At 40.6% G+C, this 27,998-nt stretch overlaps 2 protein-coding genes across 10 annotated transcripts in view; one reads left to right on the forward strand and one right to left on the reverse strand.

Moving 5' to 3' along the window:
- The window catches only part of sytl5 (synaptotagmin-like 5), an 89,685-nt gene extending 87,474 nt beyond the window's left edge, over window positions 1-2,211 (forward strand). For all 7 annotated transcript variants that reach the window (XM_069178939.1, XM_015364157.2, XM_015364156.2 and 4 more), the window contains one exon: window positions 363-2,211. In XM_069178939.1, coding sequence (XP_069035040.1) covers window positions 363-505 — 143 coding nt within the window. In that variant the 3' untranslated portion in view covers window positions 506-2,211. The remainder of the gene's footprint in view (window positions 1-362) is intronic.
- Window positions 1,168-27,994, reverse strand: srpx (sushi-repeat containing protein X-linked). 3 transcript variants are annotated; one of them, XM_006639217.3, is made up of 10 exons: window positions 27,754-27,994; window positions 19,112-19,168; window positions 16,622-16,813; window positions 16,105-16,281; window positions 12,292-12,418; window positions 12,089-12,210; window positions 8,717-8,896; window positions 7,568-7,701; window positions 5,294-5,415; window positions 1,168-3,997 (listed from the first exon to the last, which is right to left on the reverse strand). In XM_006639217.3, exons 1-10 carry the CDS (start codon window positions 27,821-27,823, stop codon window positions 3,817-3,819), a joined length of 1,362 nt encoding a protein of 453 aa, XP_006639280.1. In that variant the 5' UTR covers window positions 27,824-27,994; the 3' UTR covers window positions 1,168-3,816. The 3 variants fall into 3 exon arrangements, with proteins under 3 accessions (XP_006639280.1, XP_015219645.1, XP_015219646.1); XM_015364159.2 differs by lacking the exon at window positions 19,112-19,168; XM_015364160.2 differs by lacking the exon at window positions 8,717-8,896.
- Between the last annotated feature and the right edge of the window lie 4 nt (window positions 27,995-27,998).

The following is a 27,998-nucleotide window of genomic DNA, read 5'->3' on the forward strand; positions in this document are numbered from 1 at the left end:
TTCACACATCAAACTCTACAAGGCCTGACAAAAGTTAACACCAACTGGAGACCCAAGCAGGTCTCTCACCGACACAACTGCAAACCTGCATGTGTCCTACTGTTGATCAGAAAGTTAAGTGAGCCTTGGCCAACCATCCCAATCCTAGTGTTCTGACAAGATTGCACTGCCACATGGGAACTTATGGTCCCAGTCCAGAAGTTAAGGAGAACCAGGTTCAAACACTGTCTAAATTGGAGCTCAACTTGTACCCTGAGCAAACACTGACTTTGAGCCACAGAGATGCCCTACTTACGTTCTCCGTTGCTCTACGGTAGATGAGGAACGAGTTGGTGTTTTCTGAACTGTACTCTAATTTCCAGGTCTGAGCTATGGGAATGAAGTGGACTGGATGGATTCTCAGGGAGAGGAGCAAAGTGTTTGGCAGCGAATGATTGACAATCCCGAACTCCCTCAGGAGTGCACACTGATGCTGAGGTCAAGCATGGGAAAAAGGAAGACTTGAGGAAACCAGATTTACTCCTCTTTCAAATCCCCTTTTCCCTCACAGATTTTTTTTTACAACTCATTCAAACATGCATTGACGTACACGGTTCAGGAAAACAGTACTGTGTAATGCCTTATAAATGCACACAACCCCCCCCTCCCCCAAATAAAAAATCTCCTTTACATTCAAAATTAAAAGCACAGCTGCAACATACACATTAACATGAATATGAATCGATCACTTCTGTACTGAGATGCAACTTCCTTCAATGAACTGTGATTAAAAAAAAATTACACTATATAGACATAAAAATGTGTGTATCATAACTTTAAATAGCAAGTTCCTTTTGATAAATGGAGGTTGCTTATTAGAAAATGCACATTACCACCATGGACAAAGCACAACTGTTATTACCATATTCTCCAGTTATTGGAGGCCTTTGGGCAATGTGGATCTCAGCACATATACTATAACGGATCAAAATTAAGATGCGGTGGATCAATTTTTTCCAGGACAGTCTCCTGGTTAACAACACCATTTCTAGGAATGAGCAGCTTCCTACCAAATTAAAACTACATAAAGAACCTAAAACATTAACATTTATCTAGACAGTCCATGGTCAGAACATTTACATAAGGAAAACATTGCTAGCACTGCATTGATGTGTAATGACAAATGCATTTAAAACAAACCTGTTGTAGTATTTTATTTAGATGTCAACATCAGGGTGCCAATTCCAAGCTATGCATGAACTTAACACCTGACAATATCCATTTACAACACATACAAGTATGTTTCCCATTGCTCTGTTTCAGTTTGATGAGCAATAAATTCACCTAATACACAACGGAATGTTTTAATTACTGGAAGGAATTGATCAGGTGTGCCCTGTTTTTATCAAAAAGCAAGGTCAACTAGCTGCATTTACTAGGCATAACAGTACGTTTCCTTGTAACATTCAAGTTATTTATAGTAAAATTACATTTTTCCATAAAAGCTGCAAGGTGGCTTTGATTCCAAACATTGCAGCTATCCCTGGAGAAGACCAATTTTACCAATAGTAATGCTTCACCTTTTCATTGCACAAAAACTTCAGATGTCCTCCAATGTCAAAAGAGAAGCATTTTAATGTTGATAAACAGCAGAGAAGTCTTTCTTCCACCACCACCTTCAATAGCTGCTTTTCCACTGCTTTTCCTTGAGAACCTAGTCTTTGGTTTCTGTTCCACCTCTGGTATCACCTAGGAGGTGCAATTAAACTGCAAGCTTAGAATCCTTCAAACAGTTAAAGCATGGTGGAGAAACGTCAACTTATTGATTCAAATTAAATTGAGTAATGAACTGTACAAGTTCTAATAATCCTAGAAGTCAGATATAACTGGTTAATGGACTACATGGGTCAGAACAGGGTTGTCCAGGAAATGAGCAAGACTTCTAGTGTTACAAAAGACCTACATGTGCTGGAAGCAGAATGAAGCTTCTGGATCCTACTCTATGTATTTTGACCTTCTGAGCATTACGTTCTAACCCATGGATACTTTGTATTTAGTAATTTCCCTTTCTGCATTGTATTTGTCTGCACTTTTTCCAACAGTGCAGCAGAACAGACATGAATAGTACTGCGCTGTTCAACCTACAGTGTGCCTGCATTTCACATGACTGGCGCTCACTGTAGCCATCTCTGTACCTCTGCCTCCTCCTGACATTAAAATGATATGTCTGAAGGACTGCATGTTAGTGGAATGTTTTTAGAGATCACTGTGCACATCCTCCTAAATGGTGAAAAGGTAGAAATTTTATTTAGCTGAAAACCCAATTCTGATTCTCCATCTTAAACAGAGGTTAGCTTTACCTCAAAGTAGTTTGTCATTCCAAACTGGAACTGTAAAACCTCATGTGCCTGCATTTACAATGAGTTACTTATGCACTGCATGGAGCCAGTAATTCATGCATCTAGTAAAACATGTGAAAGCCTGACCTTTTGAGAGCTGGAAATAGGTACACTTTTTTCTTTGGGGTGGAGGGGCAGGTGTCTTAAAATGCTTATTGCAGGTGGGATTTCTTTACATTAACCAGAAAAAATGTCAAATCAAGTTCACCACACATTCATGAAGCATGTTTAATCTAAAACTAGATCAAGCATTGTTATGCTAAGTAAAATCACAGAATTTATAGTGCCATCAACTCCCGACATTATCTCCAGTTCCTGGCCTTTCAAGACCAATTATGTTGTCTACCCATCTTACAAAAATGTCTCTAACCATTAGGTATCAGCAATTACATGTAATGTTCTTGTGTTGCTTTCACAAATGAGTGGTTACTTTATCTGTAGTACATCATGTAACCATGGAGAGCTCTTAAAAATGATTTTGATGGAAATCAGAAGTCTGTTACATAACAGGAAAATGGTTTGGGTTTCTTAGTTTAAGTAAAATTAGCCATACTTGAATTCTGAGAAAAAGCACAAACTCCCATTAGTAAAAATCTTGTGCATCTTGTGCATTTCAGGAGTTCTCTTCCATACAGAACTTCCAACCTTATGCTTCTGATATTATTCAAGTTACATACCTCAGTTTAAATTGGAATTGCTGCTTTTAAGCAGTGTGTCCTAATTAAGAATTCAACACTTAGCTTTCATGGATTTTACAAAAACACATACAAGGACATTAATATTTCTGCCAAAATAAAACTGGTCAGCTTCTTTTATGGGCCCTTACACTTGTTTTTCCACTTGTATTTGAGGCTAAAGCAAGTTCTTGGAAGATGACTGTCAGCAGTTCAATCTAGATTCAACGAAAAGGGCCTTTTTAAACAAATTTACAGTTACTAAATTCCAAGAGGCATACATGATCAAATCAATCAATGCAATATAATATTGCATTCATTTATATGCAAGTGAGTCTACACCACTTGTCTACACAGATGTGGCATGATACCCCCACGAGTTAGTTTTGGACAAGTTTTAAATAATGGTGCAGTTTAATGCTTGTAAATGTTGATATCCCCCCCCAATCAAAAAAGGAATGGACCCCTTTCTTACAAAGCATCTAAACCCCATGGTCATGGGCTGAGATTGCACAGTAATTAAGGGGCATCTAAAAAATGGATTATATAAAAACAGGATAAATTCACTTGCTAGGTTCAAAATAAAAACATTGCAGCTTTAAGAACAAAAAAAACCCAGTCAAATCATGCATGCGGAATAAAATTCTGTACATCCGTTAGAAAAGGCCATGGCTTTCCTCAGCACCTTCGGAGGGGAAACAGGAAGGGAAGAGCAGGTGAAAGGGAAAGATCCAGTGTGGGACGGGGGAAATGAACAGTGGACATTAAGAGCAGGTCTGGCCAGCCTCTTGCTGCAGTTTCATCTCCTCTTGCCGGAGAGGGAAGGAGTCGATGAGAGTGAAGAGCTCGGCAGCAGTGACTGGGAAGGTGTAGCGCTCTTTGTCCGTCCCGTGCTTGTCAACGAGAACCATATTGTAGCTGTTGTGGGAAATCTGCAACAGTAACCTGGGGGAAAAAAAGGCGGGGGGGGGAGGGAACAATTAGACAAACGCCACCTTGTCCTTTAATTTTCATGTGAAATTTCAACACTAGTCCGCTAGCTGCTCTGGTATCCTAGAAGGATTGAGCCGTTGGTGGCCTCAAATTTCAATCACCTGCTACAATGCTGCCTTTTATGTTCCGGTGTCAAATGTTCTGCTTGAAGTTCAAGACACTCCTTTATTTCTACAGTCTGACATGAAAAGGCAACTGGAGCTTTAAATAAGTTAGGGTGGAGGTACAGCAGAACCCTAATCTCACTCACCTCCGCTCTTCTACATACTGTATAAATATCTTGACTCCAGAACACCTACTTGTGCATTTTGATTTGCATCTCTCTCTACCCTATCAACAACTATCCCTAATCAAAACTTGGTCAGGTTGTGAAGACTTCTTTATGCACTGACACCACACCCTCAAAAAGTGTTAGTTCAAAATTACCTGACAAACGTTGGCAACTAATTCTGACCACAAAAAGTGGACAAAAAAAACATTTCCACATTTCCTAAAGGGCCAAGGGACATTTATCAAGTTCTTGATAAATAAAATAAATAAAAAAAATCAGGAAAACACAAGAGCCTCTTATACTGGGCTTGTGAAAACAACATTACCCATTAACTTTTGATGGTGCGCTTTTCAAGAGCTATAGTACACATGTCAAAGCAACCATTTATATTCTTGCTTCACTTGTATTTCCCTCATTGCAAATGTATCACAAGGCACCATGATATTGCCACTGGAATGAACTGGCACCCAAACATAACCGAACTGAATTTTAACTTGGGGACGCACGGCGGTGTGCCTCAGTGTACCAGGAAACCCTTTATCCAGACAGTCCAATTGAGTTGCACCTTAAAATGCAGATAAAAAATGGGTTGTTGCATATACATTGAATGTCTGGAAATGCAGTATGTACTGAATTTCATTCATCCATTAAATCAAAACCTTAAGGGGGCACCTTAAAATTAAACTGCACAGTTCTCATCACAAAACAAGTGAATACTCATGATTAAATTTAATTACAAAGGATTCAAATCCACTCTCAAAAGGTTTTTACATTTCTCACCACCTTAAACCAGCAATTATGTCTATTCTAATCTTCAGTTGGTCTTTTAATTGGCTAGCTTAATCATTTCATGAGCACAAGCTTTAGTAGATATAGTGTACATGCATTTTGCTCAGTTTGTCGTGTTTTTATCAAGGAGATCTCTGGCTTTTTAGAGGCCAAGTGCCAGCAGCTGTAGAGGGCTCTGTGCCGCACACCTGAGCTGTAAAGCAAGGCCAGGATGGATGAGCCTGTGTCCAATCCTCCCGATCTGAGCTGGATAAACCCCCACCAGCTCAACGATGCTGACATGTCTCAGGTCAATGCCACACTGCGCTTGCTGAAATAAAACAAACACAAAAGGCACAGCTTCACTTGTATGTGCACTTTCAAGCAAGAAATCAATGAATATAACTGCTTTTAAAGCAACTCATTAATACCCACAGTAAAGGTGAACTAGAAGAGCATCCTTCTGAAAAGTAAAAAGCCTCAATTTGGGGGTGGGTTGACAGTCACTAAAATCTTTGACATCTCATCCTTTAAAAATGAAGACAATTTAGACAAAACTACACAAGCTGTACTTGTGTAGTTACTGATACACCCAGGCTGTAGCTAAGCTAAAATGTTTAATGTTCGTTACTCAGTTGTAAAGCAAGACATGTTTTGTGGAACAAGTCCTTTCATGATTTTGCTCCGATCTTAATTGTTTCTTGTTTCTTTTTATTATTAGCCCTATACAATTTCTTGCATTAGGAATTAGTCTTTTCGCATACCCCAGCTTTTTTTTTTTCTCCATGGAGACACAGACACACAGACAGGGAGAGAAGCTTGGGGTCAGAGCGCAGGGTCAGCCATTGTACAGCGCCCCTGGAGCAGTTGGGGTTAAGGGCCTTGCTCAGGGGCCCAACGGAGTAGGATTTCTCTGCCAGTCGCGGTATTCGAACCGGCAACCTTCCAGTCACAGGCGGAGATCCTTAGCCACAGAGCCACCTCTCCGCCCCAAATTTCATAGAAGAGCCAGTGTTTAACACGAACAATAAGCTTATAGTTCAAACAATAGTACCAGAAGGCAACAAGTAAAACTAACATCAGTAGCACCAACTAGAAGAAGTGTCTCGGTACTTGTAAGGGAAATTACACCCAAAATTAACCGTTTCAAAAATGATTTTGTATTCAATATTCAAAACTCGCAATGAAGTTTCTGCTTTCTTCATGTATTGGTGCTAGTCTGAGATTTTTTAATAGGACATCCAATCTGAATTCTAGAAGCTCTGTGGAGAGAGACGTCCCAGAGGTAAAAAGGAATGAAATTGGTATCCTGGTGTGGTTTATAGACGTTAAGGAATCCTTTTGATCAAACATTCAGATAATTAAACAGCTCAGCAGAACAAGGAGTCCAGGCACGTTAGAAAAATTAGTGTTCATGTACTGCAATACATAGCTCTTAAAAGGATACCTACTGAGGCCACAAACCAACATTAAAGCACCAATAAGCTTACACAAATAGTAGATACAATTCTGCTTGTGGTGTCATAAAAAGTTAAGAATCTCCAAGAACATAAATTGCCATATTAATGAATGTTTTGGTATGAATCAACTTACTTGCATTAATAGGAGGCCACTAATTTGATCCATATTATGACTTTCACAAAAGGTTAAAGCTTTGTGAGCAAACCACATGGAGGTTTAGCCTGTAAGAAGGTGCAAGTTAAAATTGGCATTGCCTCATAAATAATAGATGTCTCACTGTGATAGAGTCCAGTACATCCTTTTACCAAGGTGGAAGTGTCTGTTGCCCGACTTAACCGGATACTTTCATATTAAAAATGTGCTTTGCTCTCCGAAATGTCTATAGATGCTAATGCATTTCAAGGATCAAAGTGAAAACAATCACCAATATTGTTAGTAACCCAATTCCCAGATTAATTTTAATTTGCACAAGACTGAAAAATATGCCCCTAAGGTTTCCGGAAAAGAAAAAATCGGTAGGCTGTCATTACACTCAAAAACTTACCACAGACAATGAGCAAATTAGATAGACTGGCATCCACTCCAAGTTACTTTAGGAATTAAAGTGAATTTTTCATTACAAACTTTAAATTTACACCGTATAAGGCAACTGTACAATCCAACACTGCAAACCTCATTTCATTCATTGGGATGTTGTCTGGTTACCAATCTACTTGGTACTGAAACCATTTCCAGTAATTAAAAAGACTGAAAATGCATTTTTAGATGGAAATTCAGTAGCTTTCTTCCATTACCTTTAAGTCAGGGACAGCACCTGTTTTTAGAATGACAGTTCCTTGGCAAAGTACCTTACACCATACAAAGTGCGACACTTTTTGATTAAAATATTCAAAGAAATTGTTTAGAACAATTTCCACATTAGTATCCTAGCAGACCTATGCAACCCTGAACAACTCCAATGGATGGTTGTCATATTTGAAAAAAACGGTAGACAAACAAGCTGGTAATCGTTCAAAGCACACCTGGAGAATCTCCATCTGAGTCCTGTAGTGGTGATGGGCTGCAGTAGGAGCCGACAAGAAGATGAGCCGTCTCTTCTCATAGAACTGGTCCAGGAAGGAAGCTGCTGTCCTCACCCCCACGTTGATGTTCATAGCTGCATTAAAAACAGACCACAAAACAAGCTAGTTCCCCAAACTAAGAGCAGAACCGATTATGCTTGTTTACTTGTACAATTGCACTATAGGATGCACAGTGTCCCTTTAAGTGGAATTCTAGAACTTGATCAATTTGCTTTATGCTTTCTGAACTGCTGACTGGGTTCTCCACAGTGAAAAGCAGTTCCGACTTCCAACCCTCTATGGATTTGTGCTTTTTGCACAGCAGATTGTCTCAGGGGAGGAAATGGTTGTTATAGCAAAGTTAATACTTTTTAAACAGTATGAACATTTTCTCATCACCAGCTGAGCAGAAAATTTATTTTGCTGCAATACTGCATGTTTTTGGGGACCAGTAACAATCTAAAACTGGTACCATATCCTTGTCTCTTAGTGTAGTTTTCAAGCACCTGAATTAAATTGTACAAGCTTAGAATGAAAAATACAGTTCAGAACATAAGCTACATTTGTTCTACATTGATCACTTCCTGTACACCTACCTCAACAAGAGCAACCCTGACATTGCTTCTCTTAATGTCTCCTGAAATTGTTGGAACAGAAGATGGCACAGCTCTTATATGGCAGAGAGCTGCTGTACTGTAAATGGAGGTCATCCATTTAAGCTAACCAGATACATTTTGCAGAAACCTGCAGAGATCTGTCAGATGCAAATTTTGAACTGGGCAAAAACTTTTAAAGTTCCAGAGAGCCTAGTTGTACAACTTTCACAAGATAGTTACTACTAGTGAACAGCACAAATTCAAGTACTCAAATGTAATAAAGTAACTGGAGAAACTGCCCAAGTACCATATTCTTTATTTATTCTCACCATTCTTTACTTATTGTAACCCATCTTGACAGGAGAACACTGGGTTTACAGGCGATTGGAACCTAAAAATCTGAAGTCTTTTCATCAGCAGCACTAACATGACCTTGCACACAAATCGGATCGCCCATAGGAAGGTGGAGAACTCCACCCCCCGGATCGGAGGGGATTGAACCCGCCATACATACGCGAGCAAGAGGCCTCGGAGCCGACCCAGGTCATCCCGTACTGACAGACTCTGGCCGTACTGCCCTGCAGCTCGTACCCTCCCATGCAAGAGAACTCGCACGTGGCGCCGTAGTTATCGCCGTCGCCGTCGCACTTCATGTAGCCGTTATCTGGCGGGCTCAGCCGGCCACAGCGGCGAACTGCAATACCCCAAGCACAAGACACTCAGACCTCGCATCGGTCTTGGCAAGTCTCCCCTGGAGCACAGCCGCTGTAAAAATTAAAGGGTTTCTTGAACAAACCATAAATCGACCACGTGCCTAACCAACTGCTACCATTTGCACTCCAAGATAAACAGTTTCTGTAAGTTACTCTGGTTAAGATTCCCCCAACTCCAGTTGGCAGGAATTATGCAAGATGCAGAATAAGTGAGGGACGGTCTTTTTCTGGTATTCCCATTTGACAAACGTTGGCACCCAGTGGTACTGAGGCTACTGCCATCAAGTTTACTCAAATTGTATTGGTTGCAGTTCCTTTCCAGCACTTAAGCTTTTCTTAAAAGGTTCTCTGCTCCAGGAGAAAGTGACATTTCCTCCATCCTTCAGTGATCCACTGTTATACAAGATGAATTAGGCTTCATATTCCTATGTACAACTAAATCACCACATTTTAGGATGCAAGATCTTTGCATGTTTATACCCTGACTTTCCTGCCATTTCAAAATGCCCAATTTGGGTTTTGCTCTTTGCAAGACACACTAGAAGTTTTAAAACACCTGCTTCTTCTGGTCATGGATTTCCCCATCAACACGGAGGAATTATGTTGGGGCCCTCTTAATAAAGACGCTAATCATTTTGACAACGAAGCACTTTAATCTCAATCCCATTGCCAACCAGACTGGCGCATTTCCAGTCTGGTACAATGAGAACCCACTGAGCACCATGCAGTTCAGATTGCATACTGTATGCCCTTAGAATAACAATTACAATGGACAACTGGAAGCCCAGTTTGGCTTCATAAATTGAAGTTTGGAGGAACATAAGGCAACACTTTTTTTTAAATCGACCAAAATCCAGCCTGGATGAACTTCCCTGGTTTACTGAATACATCTTAACCTTTGCCTTTGCTCTTGTGTACCATTTATGGTGAACAGGAGCTGACCAGTAAAGATCAAGTTACAAAATCTCAATTACATAAGACCATTTGCAAGAAAGTCAGGGTTTGGTTAAACCATTTAAACATGCTCCATTTTGCTGAAGAATCCAGTAATCCCTCTTCCAGCCTTTGTTTTGAACATTCACAACCCCAGGCAAAACACCCTGCATTGCACCTGCTGCCTCAAAACATGCAAATAAGCTTATCCTTGCATATCCAAATCCAGGCATGCCAAGAATAATGCAGTTAGCAGTGGAGGCTAGTAAAGAATTCTTGAGTTTTAAATTGGTAGAAACCTACTGAAGGCAGAAGGGAGACTGGGAAAAAGTCCAGTCTACAGAGGTGAAGCGATCATCAGGTCTTGACTTCAGCTGAAGGTAAGGCACCATGCGACGAAGAAATTTTTTTCTGCTCGTTTCCCCCGATAGTGCTCTTTATAACCAGATAACGGAAGTTACCATTCTCATTCCCACATAGGCCCCTGCTTCTAGTAGCAGGATGACTTCCCTTTCTTGCATTCTATGCATTATGTCAATTACAGGGACCATTAACAAAAGAAGCATTTTTTTCAGATGCAAGGCATCGGTGCTTCAAATACAGGTATACGTTACAAGTGTCATCTCAATTATTGCAGTTATGGGGTTATTTAAAAAGATATATAAAAACCAATACTCCACCTACAGTATATCAAAAGTGGCATATATTTTTACCTATTCAAACTTGTGTTCACTGGAGCTCTGAAAGGCACCTCATTCTCAAATGGTGCCATTTCTCAAGCCAACACTTGACCCAAGTCTCTCGATTTGACTCGAGACAAGTCTCTTGATATAAACGTATCAAATGACACCCATCTAAAACCGACAGGAATACCTTGCATTTCTGTTCAATTTCCATGCATTCTCCTTGAACATCTGGGACATCTGCCACCTTATAATCCAAAAAAGTAACTTTAGAGCGCATTTGAAACACTGAACAGCCTTAAATTTACCCAATATACTATAGATCAAGGTTATGGGACCAGATTCAGTCACAAGCCATTTTAGATCACCTTGAAAATAACATCTGCTCTACTAACAGTACTGTGTACTTGTCTGGTCGAGAGCAAACACAGGAGTTCGCCTACTTGATACAGTACCCATCATGGCACACCTCCAAGCACTAAATCCAGCTCTTAAGCAAAAGCCAGGACCACAGCAATAAAAGCAGTAAGTAGCGATAAAGTTAAGGACCTAAACAGCAGAAAGTTATTTAGAAAACAAACCTTACATGCAAAGGGCAGCAAAGCAGCAGACAATCAACCTGGTGATTCCCAGATGGGAAAGCATGCAGATTAGTTTACAGTAGGAATTCTAGGCGGCCTGTTAGCAGGTACTTTTCCCAATTAATCCATCAATACTGAAGATGCATTCCCTTTTTGAAAGGAATTCCGAGGTTTAACTCTTTAAAAGGTATTTAGACGAGAGCCACCATCTGAGACTTCTACACCTGGACATCATCAGAAATCCATTTTAGTATCCAGTGCACCCCTGGTGCAGACTGCCCATCATAGAATTCAGGGAATACCCACTGCTAGATCATGCAGTATATGGTCTTGTATTTAACAGCATTACAGTTTAATACTATTTTGCAACTAATAAACTGGAATTCTTATGTCCTGTGGCACAGAAAGAAAACATTTAAACAAGCCAAGTTCAAGCGGAACTGTGCTAAGAAAACAGTCACGATCTACAAGAACTCTTGCTCTGCCGTAGAGGAACTCGCATCTACATTTTCACCTCCAAACTAGTCAAAGCCACAATGGAAACCATTTAACTTTGAGGCCCTGACTGGGCTAATAGTAGCTCTTAGTACTTCCAAGGGTGCCCCCCAGCCCCACCCCCAATAGCATCATGGGTCCCAGCAGTCGAGAATTCCACGAGAAAAAACAGGGTAGGCAGGATCCAGGGTTGCAAGCAGAGGGATTGGGAAAGTCTCCCAGCAAAACTAAATCTAATGGCTGCCCTGCGACCAAGCAGATTCATTTCTGCCACAGCAAGAAGCTCAGAACCACACTGAATAAACAAAAAAAACCCCACAGATGCACATTTGTGTAGGTAACAAGGTCACCTCTTTGGTGCTCACACTACCTAGTTTATACTCCATATTGGACTGAGTAGTATACGCTTCCCAACACTCTTTCCTTTGAACAGGAAATATGAAGTAACAGTGCTAAACAAAGAACACCCCAAACCACCTACCTCGCACTTTGACAGAGAACCTGCAGGTACCCTTGTTTCCTGCTCGGTCATATACCGTGTACTGGATTCTGTGGTCTCCCTCAGGGAAATCAGAGCCAGGACTCCTTCCTTTCAAAAGGACACTACAAAACAATATTGTTAATGGGTCTGGTCATTAATCACCACAAATCAGAGCCTGAAAATGGCCAACTGCAAAAACCAACTCTGTCAGAGTGCCGTCAGCGGTGTCCCTTCCCTCGGGGGTGTCCCAGTGGACGCGCGCTGTAAGCTTGCCTGGCTCGGCCGTCTTCTCTTTGACGCTAGGACACTTGATAGTCGGGGGCTCCACATCTGCGGGGAAAAGCAAATTGACTACAGCTATTGAACATGAAGGTAGCTGAGCAGGTCTGCCATCAGATCTGGAGGTACACCAATACACAATATGGTGTACATTAATTACACTATATAATGGTGGGTGCCCCACCATTAATTGCACATCCCTCCAAGCTTTTCACTAGAGGAAATTCAGCCACAATAGGATTTTTACTCAACAGCAGCACTCAAGACCTCCTCCTGCTGGCAACACGCGATCACACAGTAGATCATGATGTAAAATGTTACAAGGCCAGTACCCAGCGATGCCAGGTAATGATTGTGGAGAATCCCAGTGCCCTTAATGTGTTAAAGTTTGAAATCTTAATCCATTGCCGAGGCCAAGAGTCAAGTCCCTTAGCACAAGCACAAGACAGAAGCAAGAAACCACTGCCTATTCAGGTGTCTGTTTTTAAAAGTCTCACATTAACAGCTCTATCCATGGTTTACTCTACTCCCCTATGGAACATGCTTCATATGCAAGCCAAACAAAACAAGGTAGCAAACACCGTAATTGCAAAACTCCTGCAACTAGTTAAGACCATACTCGCTTAGCTTTCTAGGAGGTCTATTCTCCATTTCTCCTCAATGAAATGGTAATTATGGAAAATAGAAGAGGAAAAAGTAAAACCTGCCTTTATGGGAAGATTAAAGGGCAAAAATCTGGAGCAAAATGCAATGTCTAAAAGGAGCTTTACCCCCAGAATCAAGTGTAGATCTGCATTAAACGTGACAGCAAACACTAAGCTTTACCAAAATGTTACCAATTGTAAAAGGTAAATTGGACTTGAACTGCAAGAAAAAAAAAAGCAATGATTAAAATTGGTTTCAGGTCATAAAAGGCATGTACATTTTGTAGCAGTTCTGATGAACACCTTTCAATATCAAATAATTGCTCATACTGTATTGTACTATTCACAAGCTAATGGGTTTTGCAGACCATTGTTCCGGTCACAGTGGCACACACGTCCCCCCCCCATCACGTTCTGCCTCAGCACAGATGCCATTTAGAGCAAACTGTTTAGGAAGCTTATCACTTGAAGATATGGTAAGAAATCAGGTACTGTAGCGTGACATTTACCAAGTGATGGATGACCTTTGTGCAATAGCAACTTACTGTATTAGAGGCAAAGGTCCTTTGATCTCCATGCAGAACACCTTTATGCTGCAAAGTGGCCTGATCTATGGGGCTACTCATGACGAGCAGCCTGGATTTGAAAGGTTTGCGCTCGGAGCCCTCTACTGTCAAGAGAGGAGGCTCCATTTCTGCCGACAGCCAAGCCAGATGCTAGAAAAGTGGAGCAAAGGAACTCTTGGAAGAGTTTAAAAAAGAGGATCTGACAAATATAAAAAAAGAACCAGACAGTATTACCAGTTTTAATCATTTGTGGGTTAGAAGCTTGGTCTACATGCAAATTGTTATATGCTGCCATGTATGGAAATAGTTGTATTTTTCACTATCTATTTAAAATGAGTTGGGGGATTTTCCCCCTCCCTCCACTCTCTAAAAGGGCACCAATGTTGCAATAGGATTAACCGGACAGGAACAATATTCTGTTTGTTCACTGGATATTCATTCTTAATCACACCATCTCTAATCTAGCCATAGAACTGGAAATTACTAGACACTCTGGGAAAGACAGCATTGGCCAGATCTCAAGCTGCAGGATCTCCGTTAAAGGAGAGATGAAAACAAAACGCTTAAGCATTTTAAATACAGGGCCCTTCATGTCCGACAGAGCTCCCACTAGGAGGTTAAAACTGTCCCATGCTTTCGCAAACCAGGTAAGTTGACTTACAGTGGAAGTCACATCTGAAACTGGTTTTGCAGTTCCTTTAAAAATCGCTTCAAATCCGATTAGTTTGTGGCTGAAGGGACAGATTACACAAGATTCAATATAGAAAACTGACAAGCACAACCATGGCTACAGAAGTGTTAAATAGCTACAGTATATTCTGAAATTAGGTAGAACGATAATAGAGGATGCCGAGTAAGAATTAACACTTCTGGGAAGCTTATTTCACTGCCAATGAAAATGGGTCAGAGAGTTAAACCCCCTTCTCCGGGGAAAAGCAGTAGATTATGTGGTCTCCTGGGAGATCTGGTAAGGCTTTCAGTGAGGTGGCAGGAGACCAAGGACATTTCGGCACCATTTAAGAGAAAGCCATTATCCTCAGCCATTAGTCCTATAGAAGCTCTTTTCTTCAGTTCCATCACATTTCACAATAATTATACCGAGTTGTCAGGAAGTTCAATTTAAGCTGAACAAAGGAACTCGCATCCAAGACTCCACAGCAGGCAGAGGTAGGATTTGCTTTCAACTGCCAATAAAGCTGCTTAGGGTAGTACATTTACCATTTCATACTGTTTTTTCCCCCCCATTTACAAAACTAAGCTCTGTTTCACAGAAGTTGTATACTTCCACACCAGTAATGCTTCAGTGCGAATAATCAAATACTGTTTCCCATGGGACCGATATTACCACCTGCTATACCATCACATCCAAGTCTCAGATGGACCTGCTTAGTGGAGGGAGAGCTAAGGAAACTGAGGTTGCTGCTGGGAGACTCCACCCTCTGGACCACATTTTCTAATGACCTAGGATGGTAACCAGGAAGACTGCCATCATTGAGTAAAAAAAATTTTAAACCAACCACTCGGACAGCAATCCATGACACTATTCAGAATAGTTGCAGTGTTAAACTATAGTGTCCTGGCAAAATATTCCTGTGAACTTGCACAAGTTAAAATAAAATTCCACACTGATCTGCTACATAATGGCTGTCTCAAGTCACCCAGTTAGGTGCTGCGCTTCAGTAGTGGAAGAAGTGGATCCCTTTCTCTATGTCAAGTCTTCCATCCTTTGGCATGAAAAGCATTAAATGCTATGCAATTACATCAAGCTTAATTAACATTGTGCAATACAGTATACTGATAACTATGTTAAGAGGCAGCTAGAGTAGAGTAAACACAGGAAATGAAAACCCTGGGAATTTGTATCAATAAGTTACTCCTTTCTGAAGATGACCAAGTGCGAGAAAGTCAGTTCAGCAGTCTATGCTTTAGGTCAACAGAAATCTAGTTTACATCATTAAGCAAGAGCTGTAGGGTGAATGAGTAGCATCTAAAGTGAGACTATACTGACATCTGTTGGTCAAGAGGGTAAATGGCAGCCTTGTCATTGAAGAACAGAACCCATGGTTTCTTTTTCGCATGCCCTCTTTTATAGAGCTGTTAAATTCCAGTGGTCTCATTACTGGAGAAAATCCCAGGAGATCTGTTCAAGGTGAAGGGTTACTGCAAGAGTGATCAGAGTGATTTCAAACAAGGAATTCACTGGGCCTAAATTTTAAAGGCTTTGAGTGAAGTCCAAACAGTGGAATACAAGTGTAAGAGAATTTACACAAGTGCTAAAGAAAAGACAGAGATGCAACAACTGGTTTCACACATTACTGTGTCTGCACACAAAATTAAGACAATTATATCCTCTGGGCTTGGCAATTAAAGCCGACTTGAGAACTGTTCTTTCCTTGCAACCACTTCATTATCCAATTAGAGTAGCTCTGAAACAAATGCTATCGTCAGTGTGGAAGCATGTGCAGTTCCGCTCTTTAATTGCGAGAATTACAGAGTAACCAGAAACAGAAGAGGGCTTCCGACTCACCCACACAGCTGGTGTGCCTCCCTGTCCAGGCTTTGTTACTCATGCACATCACCATCCTGTCTCCCTTCAGCTGATACCCTGGGGAGCAGAAGAACTCGCACCTGGAGTTGAAGTAAGAGCCATCCGAGCACTTGTACCCTCCATTGGCTGGCATGGTCAGTTTAGGGCAGCGGATTTCTGAAAAAAAAAATCAATTTGAAAGAAAAAAAAAGGCTCAGCATCATACAATGTAAGATACCGAGATAAAAGTACAGAATAAAACCCAACTCGAGGATATATTTGGCCACTTTGCTATTAGACTGTTTAATCCAAACACTGTTACTCTCCCTCTCCAACAGGATCATTCACTGTTAGTGAATAAAATACTAGATTAGATCACACTGCTTTAGGACAAATCAGACCCTCACTTAAACAGAATAAAGCAGTATAAAAAGCGCAACAGGAAATCCTCGGCTCTTGACGGGTCTCTGCCTTGCCTGCTTACCTCAGATGGCAAACTTGAGGTTGAGATGCTCACCTCTACACGCATAGTTTCCCGACCACCTCTTGTTCGCCATGCAGATGATCTCCGGATGCCCCACCACTTCGTAGCCCTTCTTGCAGCCGATTTTGCACCGGGTGCCCATCACGTTTTTATAATACTCCCCCCGGGGGGTCTGGCAGCTCACATGGCCATTCTTCACCTTGACGGGAGCACACCAAGGTGTTCCTGGGAACGAGTTCAGGGCCGGACAGTGAGCTCTCCCGTCAGAAGATGAATGACATTCCCCACAACCAAACGTCTGGCTTTCATACTTCATTATTGGCATGAACGCCTCAAACCTTAATAGGGGGGCTGTAAATGTGATCTAGAAACAGGATAGCAATCCAGTTTACAAGTCTTGTGTACTTTACATGAGCAAAAAGCTATTAAATGTGATCAGCCACACAATACAGAGCCCTGCACGTCCTTACCTGTGGAAATACCAGTTTAACAAAATGTGAGACTTCCAGTCACAAAGCAACAGGCTACTCCTTCGTGATTTCCGACATAAATGGCATGCGGCAAACCTCCTAGCTATATAACAAATCTCCATGTAGATAGGCCTTCAGGTTTTTCTGTATACGAGCCATTCTGCATGAGCAACTGCATATTTTTGGGGGACTTCAGAATCAGTGTTCAACGTATTTTGGGGTTAGAATGTATTGGTATAGATGAACGCATGTAAAACAATGATTAACAAATGTAAATTGTAGGGTTTACACGCTATGGTGCACATCACAAACTAGACAATTGCCAGGTATGGGCAGCTGCTCCTCAGAATGAGGAAACGGAACTTCCAGTGATGTTGAGCATCTTATTACACTGTAAACAAGCAGGTGTGCGAACACCTCCCTTTATCCAACAGAAAAGTTCTACCTGCGACTTCGTGATGGTTTGCCGACAAATACAACATATGTTCTAATGTAATCTGCACTTATTCACTTGTATATTAGTTATTACACTGACTAGCGATTTAAGCCACCACCTTCCTGCTCACAGTTCTCACAAACTTGCGCTCTCTCCTGTGGAGGGAGCAGTGCTTTGTAACAAAACAGACCACAGGGTACCCTCCCAAAGTTTACAAATCCTGAATTAACAATAGTAAAATTTTGTAATACTGTCCCTTTGATTACCAAGACTTAATAACTGGTCTGTGAAATTGGGACTGCAGTTCCCCTTTAAAACATGCAAGAATCTTCTGGAAAGCTGGCAGCAGTTCATGTGCACGCCAAATAACGCACAATGTGTTTTTTTCATAGCATGTTTTATACATGTAACAAGCATTATCTGTTTTAAAAGAAAAAGTCTTATGGGCTTGGAATTTTCCAGCTGGAAATAAGCATTTGCTACAGTCCTTTAACAAATGTCACCGTCACAAACGAAACGCAGAACTTTGTGGGTTGCTATCCAACAGTTTATGCACAATGCTGTACTGTCACTTGGAGCAAACAACCCACACCATTAAAATTATGCTCCTCGGTTAATTCCTACACAATTCAAGATTTAGTTTCACACACTCCTGGCCTGGGCAAGTCTATTCAGTCCTCATCTCCCCACCCCCCCAAAAGGCTCCTATAAATTTTGACAATTGAAAGATCTCAGGTTTTACAAGGCCAAGACGGGCAGTATTCCAAAAATATAAAAGTTACAAAGTTAATACTCTCCATAGGCCCTGGGTCAACACTCAGACAAGGCAGTAATCCAACTGAACTCTGCTTTTATTCACTAATGCAAATCTTCCATCTATTGCAATATACTTTAATTGTTTTCAGAGAATTAAAAAACAGGTACAGCTACATTTTACATGATCGAGGTGGTTCTTCTGTAGAAATAAGTAGGAAAAGAGCTCCCCATTTTGGCAAGAGAAGGTAAATGCAACTCTGACCATGACAGGAATTTTACCCAAGAAGACACAATCAATACCACATTTTTAAGCAGAAAATTTACAGCACAACATATCAGCATGAGCTGGGAGCATATACTTACGTTGAGGTTTTTGGAAGGGAGATGAGATCAAACTGTGAGCATTTCAAAACTTGTTACAAACCTTAAGGCTTTTTAAATGACCTTTTATTAAAAACCAACCTGGGGAGGTAAACTGATCCTTAGGTAGTTCAATAGCCACCCATCCACCATTTTTATTTTTAGAGTCCCAACCATAAGACTCTAAAATAACCATTCAATTACTGATTACCATTAAAATGAACAAAAAACACTGGTTGCTTTGTTCATTTTGATCAGGAACCAAGTCTTTCACATATCTGTCTAACCATAGTTTTAACTTGCCAAGCTAAGCTTTTAATCAAATATTTGGGGCTCATATTTAGCCTAGAGACCATCTTGACTCTCACTGCACTGGGTCCACGGTGGTCAGCTCCCATGCTATCTTGTTGTTGGTGGCGTTACAGTGATCAAAACGGCAGTCATGCATGCTGTGCAGGCTTCTTGAGCTGGTGCAGGTTAGTGATTAGTTGAAGCTTTCACCTTTATATCTACGTGCATAAGAGTCTTCGTCATCTTCAAACGCTGAATATCCAGACCCTAAAACACAAAAAAACCAGACTAGAGACAGTAGAATATTAAAAATAGAACTGAAAGGCATTTTCAGCAACTTCTGTGCAGCCAGAGAACATTACAATGGCGTTTTAAACGAAAAAGCAAATGTGCTGGTTTGGCACTACGATAAACATCCTGTCCAGATGAATCCATAGATTTTGCAGGCCAAAATCAGCATCATTTAAAAAAAAAAAATCAGGATACCATTACTGATTAATGGTATTAAAAGGTATACCTACTGTACTCCACAGGAGGGTGGTGAGGAAAAGAACCTGATATCAGCAATACCAATACAGTCATTACCAATACAGTGGGAAAACTTACAATATCACTTAATAGGAAACATTCTAACAGTTGAATTAACGTGAAAGCTCGCTTCAGAAATGACAGCAAGGGCCAAGATCTTAGGGCCCTGTAAAAAACAAATAATAAGCATGATAAATGTGACATGCAAAATGATTTTCGAAGGAGCTCTACAGAAGTTGCATTGTATAACAATTTTACTATATATAAAAAGGAACAGCCCCAATAATAGTATTTCTCAGGACAGTTCCATAGCGAATAGAGAATGGAAAGATTCACTAGTACAACCTGCATTTTGCCATTTTAATTCAAAATCAGTGAAGACATTATCTTGGTCAGTAAAGGGTAAGCATGCATCAGAAGTGTATAATGTGCAAATAAAGCGATCCCAACAGAACTCATTTGGGAACCCATGAGTCCCAGTGTAGACATCCTATTAAATTCTTATTCCATCGTCTGTTGGAATCTGGATTCTGTGGGTCACCCAGGCTCATACTATACAGTGCCTTAAAGCACAGAAGCATGCAAAGTACCATTTACTCAGTTTTTAAAAAGCACACCCACACCATTACCAGTGCTTTACATGCATCTACAAATTCATCTTGCAGCAGTCAAGGTGGCAGGCACATTAAAAAAAGTCACACAAAGCAAGATGAAAGGTTTCAGGCTTTTAACTCAAACACCATCCCTATGCAACTTTCTCAAGATCAAAGGAGAACCACGCTAATAAATACTTCCTCCGGCATTTGTTTTGACTGAGCTGCCTACCCTGGAAAGAGAGATGAGAAATCACTTAACCTCAAGGCTGGAAAGCGGGAAATCAGGAAAAGTCCAGAGGGAGGCGTTACCTCCAGGGAAAATGATGGAAACAGAACCTGCTCGAGACCAGGGAGTGGGACACCAAGTCAAATCAGAATACAATGCAATTTAGCGGGATTTTCTTCAGAATGGTGAATGTTTTAAGAACTGCATGGCGAAACCCATTACACATGGGTCATTAGACAGAACACTACAGTCCCAGAACAGACTGTTGATTTTCCTTCAAAGTAGGCAGTGTGACGCATGGGAGAGCTCAGGCAGCCAATAGGAATCATTTATAAATGAGTGGCCAGAGAGGGAAGTAGAATCAATCTTTTGAGATCTGACATCAATGTGTTTCCACTTACTAATGCAGTTGTTGCTGGCAGGCGATGCCTTGGACCAGATCTGTGCCAAGCCTCTATTTTGCACTGTGTTCCCTCAAGAGAGTTTCAGAAACTCCACTAAACCCTTTAAAAACTCACAAGACAACTTCTCACTAGTCAGTCCCAAGTAGTGGAAGCGTTGTGTGCCAAGGATGATTTACAGCACTTTCTAGCATTTACTTCTTTGCCTGCTACAAGCCATTTTGTTTATACAATTTCTTGCCCTCATCTTTAAACGGCTTAGCTTTTGCTCAGATTTTCCACATTGATCACTCTAATCAGTGCTTGTTTACACATAAGGGGATGAAATTGTTCCCTTATAAGTTAAGGTGTTAATTCTGCCATTTATACCAGCACTTAATGTCTCAAACACCTTGGATGAAAAAAATCTCTACTTATTGAAATGCCCTTGCGAGAAGTTTTAATAAGCAGTTCCCCCATTTCTTTTCTAACTTGAGAACTCGAAAGTTTTGGTTACTTAGATGCCATGGACAGCCACCCCATTAAAACCTGTTCATCACATTCATAAAGCCACCATCAGGGTGAGTAACATGGTTTGATCTTACCAACAGAGAAATCAATTACCAAAGCAACCACTAAGTATGCTGTAGTAATGGCTTAAGAAATCAATCTTGTAGGAAGGCAGGGAAAGCCAAAACTTTCTGCTTGGCAATTTATCCTACTGTATGCATGTATGCGGAGGTTCTGTAGCATGTCTGGCACAAATCAATGCCAGTCCCATGTGACCATGTTCACATGATTCAAGAATACGAAAGATAATAAAAGCTCCATAGTTACCCTTCTTCACTGTACAGTAGATACAGATTACAGCAGTCTTCAAGGATGGAAAAGAGATTCACAGCAACAGTGGTCTATCCTGAAATGATCAGGATATGGAGGCATAGGTGCTTTTCCATTATAGTCAAGAAAATGTTGCATGAAGAAGCAGGCAAAATGGGGTCACACATTAAAAAAAAAACTAAAAGACATATGTCAAAACACCACTCCACTCCCCTCCCCACTTTGGAGAGCTGACAATGTAGCCCCCTCAGACCTCTTCAGAGTCTTTACAGTGACCCACCACCCCTTATACTGTAGCTTTCTCCCTGGATGCTCTGCCCTCTTTTCACCACATTACAGTAGTTTGGAGCAAAACTAGATTGTCTAACCTACCGATATGGTTGCTAAAACGTCCCAAAAGGATTCAGTGTAAATATTCTGCCTGGGCGAGATCTTTGCAGGAAACAGTTTGACCTTCACAAAACATTTATGGTCATGATCTGCTCTAAAACACTGTATAGAACAGTGGCTCCTGCTTTCCTTTTACAACAGAACAATGAGACCTGCTTATATCAGATTACAGTACATCTAGGAACAAGTAAGAGGTTTAATTCCATGCTGAAAAGAGAAGAGAAAACATTCCAGCTGTGAAGCCTTCTTCAGGTGTTCACATAAACCTATTACTTGTTCCTTTGCAGCCTATACATGCTGATGCAGCTTCCCACCTGAACTATGGTATTTATACCATACTGTATTGTTTTCTAACCTTGGACTTTACCCAGGTCCAAGCCTACCTGCTTTGGTATATATTTTACCAACATTTCTTACAAGATCATCCCTCCCCCCCACCCCAAGGGAGAATTCCACTCCTAATTAGGTTTGATTTCAAATTGTCTTGTTAGTGTCCAGTCCTATCCTTCTGAAGCCTAAATACTAGGACCATTAGCAGGTGAGTATGCCTACTATTTGAATGCCTGACAAAGCAGAAAGAGATGGAGCAATGGAGAATAATATTTTCTGGAGAAAGAGTGCAGTATTCTTCCTACATAAAATATACAGACCTTAATTAGATTAAAAGAACAAAAAAGAGGGTACAGTGGTAGTAGTCCGAGTATTTCCTTAAAATCTAAACAATTCAGCTGCACACTTACATAAATAAGGAATGTGAAGAGGGAAATGCTCGTCTCCAGTAATAAATTTCACATACAGAGAGGGGGGTGGTGGTGGGAGACAGGTAGCCAAGATTAAAAGGGTCAACTTAAAAACCACCTCCTCTCAGTTTGTCACCCCACAAAACAGGGGGAAAGAGGATCATGGGGTATCCATGATTTCAAAGCTGTTCCATTAATGAACATTTAAGATTTCAGTACAGCACATTATGAAGAGATAAGGCTGGACAGAATCACTACAGAATGGAGGGGAGAGTTAAAAGACCCTCTTGAGATGCAAGGAAGGAAAGGCCAGAAGCCGAAGGCCCAAATGACCGATTTCTTAAAAGCATGAGAAGGAGAACAATACATTGCAAACAAAGTTGTAACCTCATTTAAAATAGTGTCCAAATTTGATCTTACAATTGAGCTTTGTACAGCATAATAGAAGGCCTCAGGCCAAGAAAAAAAAGAAGTTACACCGCACAAAGCTCAATTGTAAGATCAGATGTGTACACTGTATTTTAAATGAGGTTACTACATTTTAAATATTGCCGTTGTGGAATTGGTTCAGAGGAAAAGCAGAAACATTCCTGGGCTCAAAGAAACTCACCCCTGCCTAACATTAGCTAGGCCTCAATGACAGACTGTGGAACAAAACACCCTGCCATCTTAAACGGTTTTCATTGTAGTTAATTGCCAATATGCTCGACAAGTTATAATCATTCTACAAGGACCCTGATTTTCAGATCTCTGTAATTTTTTTGTTTTAGAATTTGAGCCTCCTGCACAGTGAGGAGGGTCTTGTGCAATTTATACATTTACCTCCCCCCCACCAAGCTTAGTGCTGGTTATCAGAATTTTAAAATCATGTAGGGTCTTCAGGTCTCTACCACCCACTTGTTCTCTAAAACAATGCCTACACTGCAGCTAGCCAACACAAAAGACAAAGCTTGGCAAAGAAGATACTCGTGCTGCACGTCTCTTTCCATGTTAGCAGAACAGCAAATTATTAATCTTTCAGCTCTCTTCCCAAAGCTCAGAATCTTGTTTTTCTTCCATACTAGCATGTGCTTAAGTGTTGACGATTCAAAGTAATCCGCTCTAAAAGGCAGTCATGAAAATAGAGTGCTTTCTTCCAAGTTCTATGCAGAGCCATTTTCTGGAATGAAAGATACAGCAGCTGCCAAGCTTACTTACCGTGGGGAGGTGAGCTCTTGTTCCTTTCTACTACAACAGCGTCTAGAAGCTTCACTACACAAAGAACAATTACTACAGCAGAGCCCTTGTGGAAGACATTGCCTTGTGGCACAACTAACCTGGAGTCCCAAAGTTAGGACCTGGAAAAAAGCTGAATTAACCAAGGCAAGTTAGAAATTCAAACTTCATGGTAAAGAAAAATCAGGTTTTCGGTACACTGCTGAGGATCACTCAAGTCCCCCAAAACCCCGAACAAGGGATGAGGGATCCAGCACCTTTCTCATTTTGCCAATGTCCTTTTAGTTTTAACAAATCCAATTACTATGATTCAGTAATTACGTGTTCCCCCAAGATAATTATGAATAGGGTTTTCCCCACTCTGGCACTACAGTTTTGAGGAATACAACAGGAGTTTGCAAGATGGGGAAATTTAGCCAAGGACAACCGGAGCATGTTAAGAAAAGTTATTCAGAAATTTCAGTGCACCAAGATTTATACATTTGCAAAGACTTTTTAAACAGCCAGAGTACAGAGTGACAGGAAATTAAACAGCAACTTCTCTCTAGAGTCAGGGGATAGAAATGTATTCAGAAAAATCCGCTGACAGGCCCATGAGTTTGACAAAAAGGGATTAAGGTCCGAACGCCTTGTCAGAATGCAAGACAATACTCAAGATCACTGAAGGGTGAGATTTTCTGCAGCAAGCTTGCAGTCAAGTCCTACTAATGACACTGCAGAGGAACTAATCCCACTAGCAGTCATTACTTGTTTCAGCCACTTTCCAAAGTTTTAACTAACTTTGGACACAGAGTCCTGATAGTCTGAACACGTTTCAAATAACAGTTCTATGCAAGCTCTTAAAGTGCTTTTTCCACAAGGGTTAAGGCCTAGGTTTTACTTCTAAAAAAAAAAAATCATGCAAGGGAAGTCAATAGAGAAAGTAATTTATGTCCTATTATTACAGGAAAACTAAAGAAACAAGTACACCTTAATGATCTACTCCCGTTTTACACATTCAAGTATGCTTGGGCAAGTTGAAGTTCATCAGCATACAGGAGGAACAGAAAGTGTACTTTCCTGGCAAGGTGCTTTTTCCCCTCAAGGAGTTTGACTGCTAAGTAATGTGGTCTTCTACCAAGTAAACTGAAGCCACAATCAATGTCAGTTTGACAAGCCGTGTTTAAGCTGTCAGCATAAATCTTCTCACAATCTCTGGTCCTCATGTTACAGCCTGCATACACAGAAAGCACCTAAGCAGCAATTTCCACATCTGAGCTCTAGCCTTAAAGCATCACTAGCCCAGAGGCCAACCAGCCATTTTAATTCACCTTCAGTGTCTGTTATTCCAATTACCATGATGAAAACAACTTTTCCACTCCAGGTTCAAAATCATATGCCTTTTTTCCCCCCCTCCATAAAAGCCTTAAAGCTGAGAAATTTAGAGAAAGCAACGTGTGGCTTCGGCTATAAGGCTTTTAAAAAGCACTGGATGTTGCCCAGCACAACGAACTTGAGCACTATTTTAAGCATACAAGTTCTAAAATTGCTACTATTGAGGGAAGATCACATATAATGCACAAAATGAAAGGTGATTATTGACTAGCAAAAAAAAAAATGCAAAAACCATGATCACTTAAATTTACTTTTTGCCTTCTTTATTTGAGGAGCTATTTGAGCAACAAAGCTTCCCTTCATGTTGTACTTGACAAACGTCACTATGCGACAAGACAGCCTGCAGCACAATCACTTTCAGTTAACTCAGAGGGGTATACACAGTTACACAGCTTGGTGTGTAACAGTCAATGTAAAAACCACATACAGTACAACAGGACACAAGAACATTTTTTTTTGCACTTCATAGTTTTCAGGAACATCAGTGTACATCATGCCAAGACAGTGCCCACATACAAAAACCATTTAAATTTAGAAGCAGTACATAAAAAAAAAACAAATTAGGAAGAACAGGCCAGTCCTTTAAAACTGTGTAAAACTGCTTAGTAAGAACATTCAGGATGAGACAGCCTTGGTCTTTGTCAAGACTAGCAATGGAAACTCTCGAAAGTATGAATGACAGGGAGACACACAAAGACCAAGTATTACCACAGGAGTTGAACAGAAAAAAAATGCACAGACCTTGCATCACAAAAATAGCTTGGTTAGGATACCGACATCCGAGACTCAAAGGCCAGCATGGTATACCAACCTCTGATTCAAAAATTAAGGATAGCAATGAGTATGAGGCTTAAATATGTGAGCAATTCAGTGTATATTTTTCCATTTGCACAAATAGAACTACTCCATTGCTTCATTTCTCCTCACATGAAATTTCATACAGTACCCAGGCTTCATAATAAGGCATACTGAGCATTTCTGGATTTCTCCATGTCTGTGGAAGTTGTATGCAATCTGCCAGCATTTGACATGAAGTCATTAAAATCTGATCCTGAAAGCAGCCCAAAGCCAACGTAAACACTCAATGTCCTGTAATAAGCAAGGCTGTACAGACTTGGCAGGGGCATTAGGACAGTGGTGAGCACGTGGCTGGACTCTACTGTGCTTTACTACTGCTTTCAGTGGTACACCACAGAGACGGGGGGAGGGAATGTTGACAAAATGTGGCCCAGAATGGAAAAAAAAAACAGGTCTTCAGACTTCAATGTTCACTAGATTTTGTTCTACTGACCGTTTTGACTTGGCTCACCTTGACAACACTGGGATCTATTGTTCCATCATGCAGCTTGCCATGGAAAAAGCCCTGGGAGTACAACTGTGGTGAACGACATTTATGGAAAACAGCGCAGACATCCAAGCCAAAAATCCCTTTCAGCTATACAGTCAAAATTCACAAGAGCTAACATATGGGATAAGATGCTTTGCTTGCCGAAAAGTGCTACTAGAGAGAATATTGGATTGAGGTTCACAAAGAAGCATCATCTTTGTGAAGTTGGTAAAGGAGGAGAGCGTCTAAAAAATAATAATCCAACAGCAGTGTTCGTAACGGTTACAAGGTTATGAAATGCACATAACTATGTAATGATAAGTAAGGTACCATTCTGCTCAGTTTCACAACAGAGCCAGTTCAAGTCTCACAAAAGCATGCCTGAGAGAAATGGAAACGGTAGTAAATAAAGCAGTAACGCATTTAACCATTTTCTATGCGAACAGATCACTTCAACCTGCAAAATATTAGAGTTCATTTGGACGTTTCGACCGTTACAAATAATGAGTATTTTTTTCATCCATTTAAGGCTCCATTCGATGTACCCAAGTTCGGCGTTAAAGCCTTTTAACTACTATGCATGATGTCGTTTATCCTTTAAATATACTGTATCGTCTGGTTTACACAAATTAAGGACATCCTGCAAGACTGTCAGGCCTCCCATTCTTAGGAAGTTTGTAGATATGATTTAAACCTTTTACAGCCTCTCTACGACCTCGTCTCGTTTTCACTGTTTAGGTTCCTTTTAAAAGAAGGATAGAGCATTGGTATAATGCATCACTAATACTATCAAAATAACTTATCTTCCACAAACGCTTAAAGTAATAGTTATCTTAATAAATCGGTTGCCTATCGTATTTTGAAATTTGGAATCCGACCCCTACACGTGTCGTTTTAAATATTAGCATTGCATTTTTACGAAGACACACTACGCCGTTTCGCGCAACAAAAAGGGATCATATTCCCCGTTTTATCTTTTTCCGCACACCTCCCACCCCGTCAAAAGAAACTTAAAAACTTCAAAAACTCAAGACGGAATAAAACTTAGAAATAAGAGTAAAGCAAAATAACTCCATTTACATCTATATGTACGGTAACATTAACAGGTCCTATAAAGTTTCGATGTGTTTTCTCCCCAAAAATGTACTGCTCTAATGCCACGCAAGATTTATCCAGGCTGAAGTCGCACTATTGAAGCTTCTATTGTACAACACACTCCACAAACTCACTTCTTACCGTCGTCATATGCAAGGGCGCAAGAAACGTGCACACCTACAAACAGGAACACAATCACCCAGGTGTCCATATCCAAATATTTGACTGTCTTCCTCAGGAGTCCCACGGAAAAAAAAAAACTCAAAGTTCAAGCCCCTTTTACACGGGTCCGCCTCCTTAGCAGGAAACGAGAATATTCTCATCCAGCTACTAATCGAATTTGGATACTTCAGTTGCCTCGCACTTTGGACAGATTTGGGCAAAAC

This window comes from Lepisosteus oculatus, chromosome 15, assembly GCF_040954835.1.
Source record: "Lepisosteus oculatus isolate fLepOcu1 chromosome 15, fLepOcu1.hap2, whole genome shotgun sequence".
Lineage (NCBI taxonomy): Eukaryota > Metazoa > Chordata > Actinopteri > Semionotiformes > Lepisosteidae > Lepisosteus > Lepisosteus oculatus.

Coding starts and splice junctions, on each gene's coding strand:
- srpx (XM_006639217.3), bottom strand. CDS start 27,823: ATGGACACCTGGGTGATTGTGTTCCTGTTTGTAGGTGTGCACGTTTCT. Junction 16,814..19,111: donor TTATGCACGTAGATATAAAG/GTGAAAGCTTCA, acceptor ACTCGTTCCCAG/GAACACCTTGGTGTGCTCCC. Junction 7,702..8,716: donor CTCCGAGGCCTCTTGCTCGC/GTATGTATGGCG, acceptor TTTTTAATGCAG/CTATGAACATCAACGTGGGG.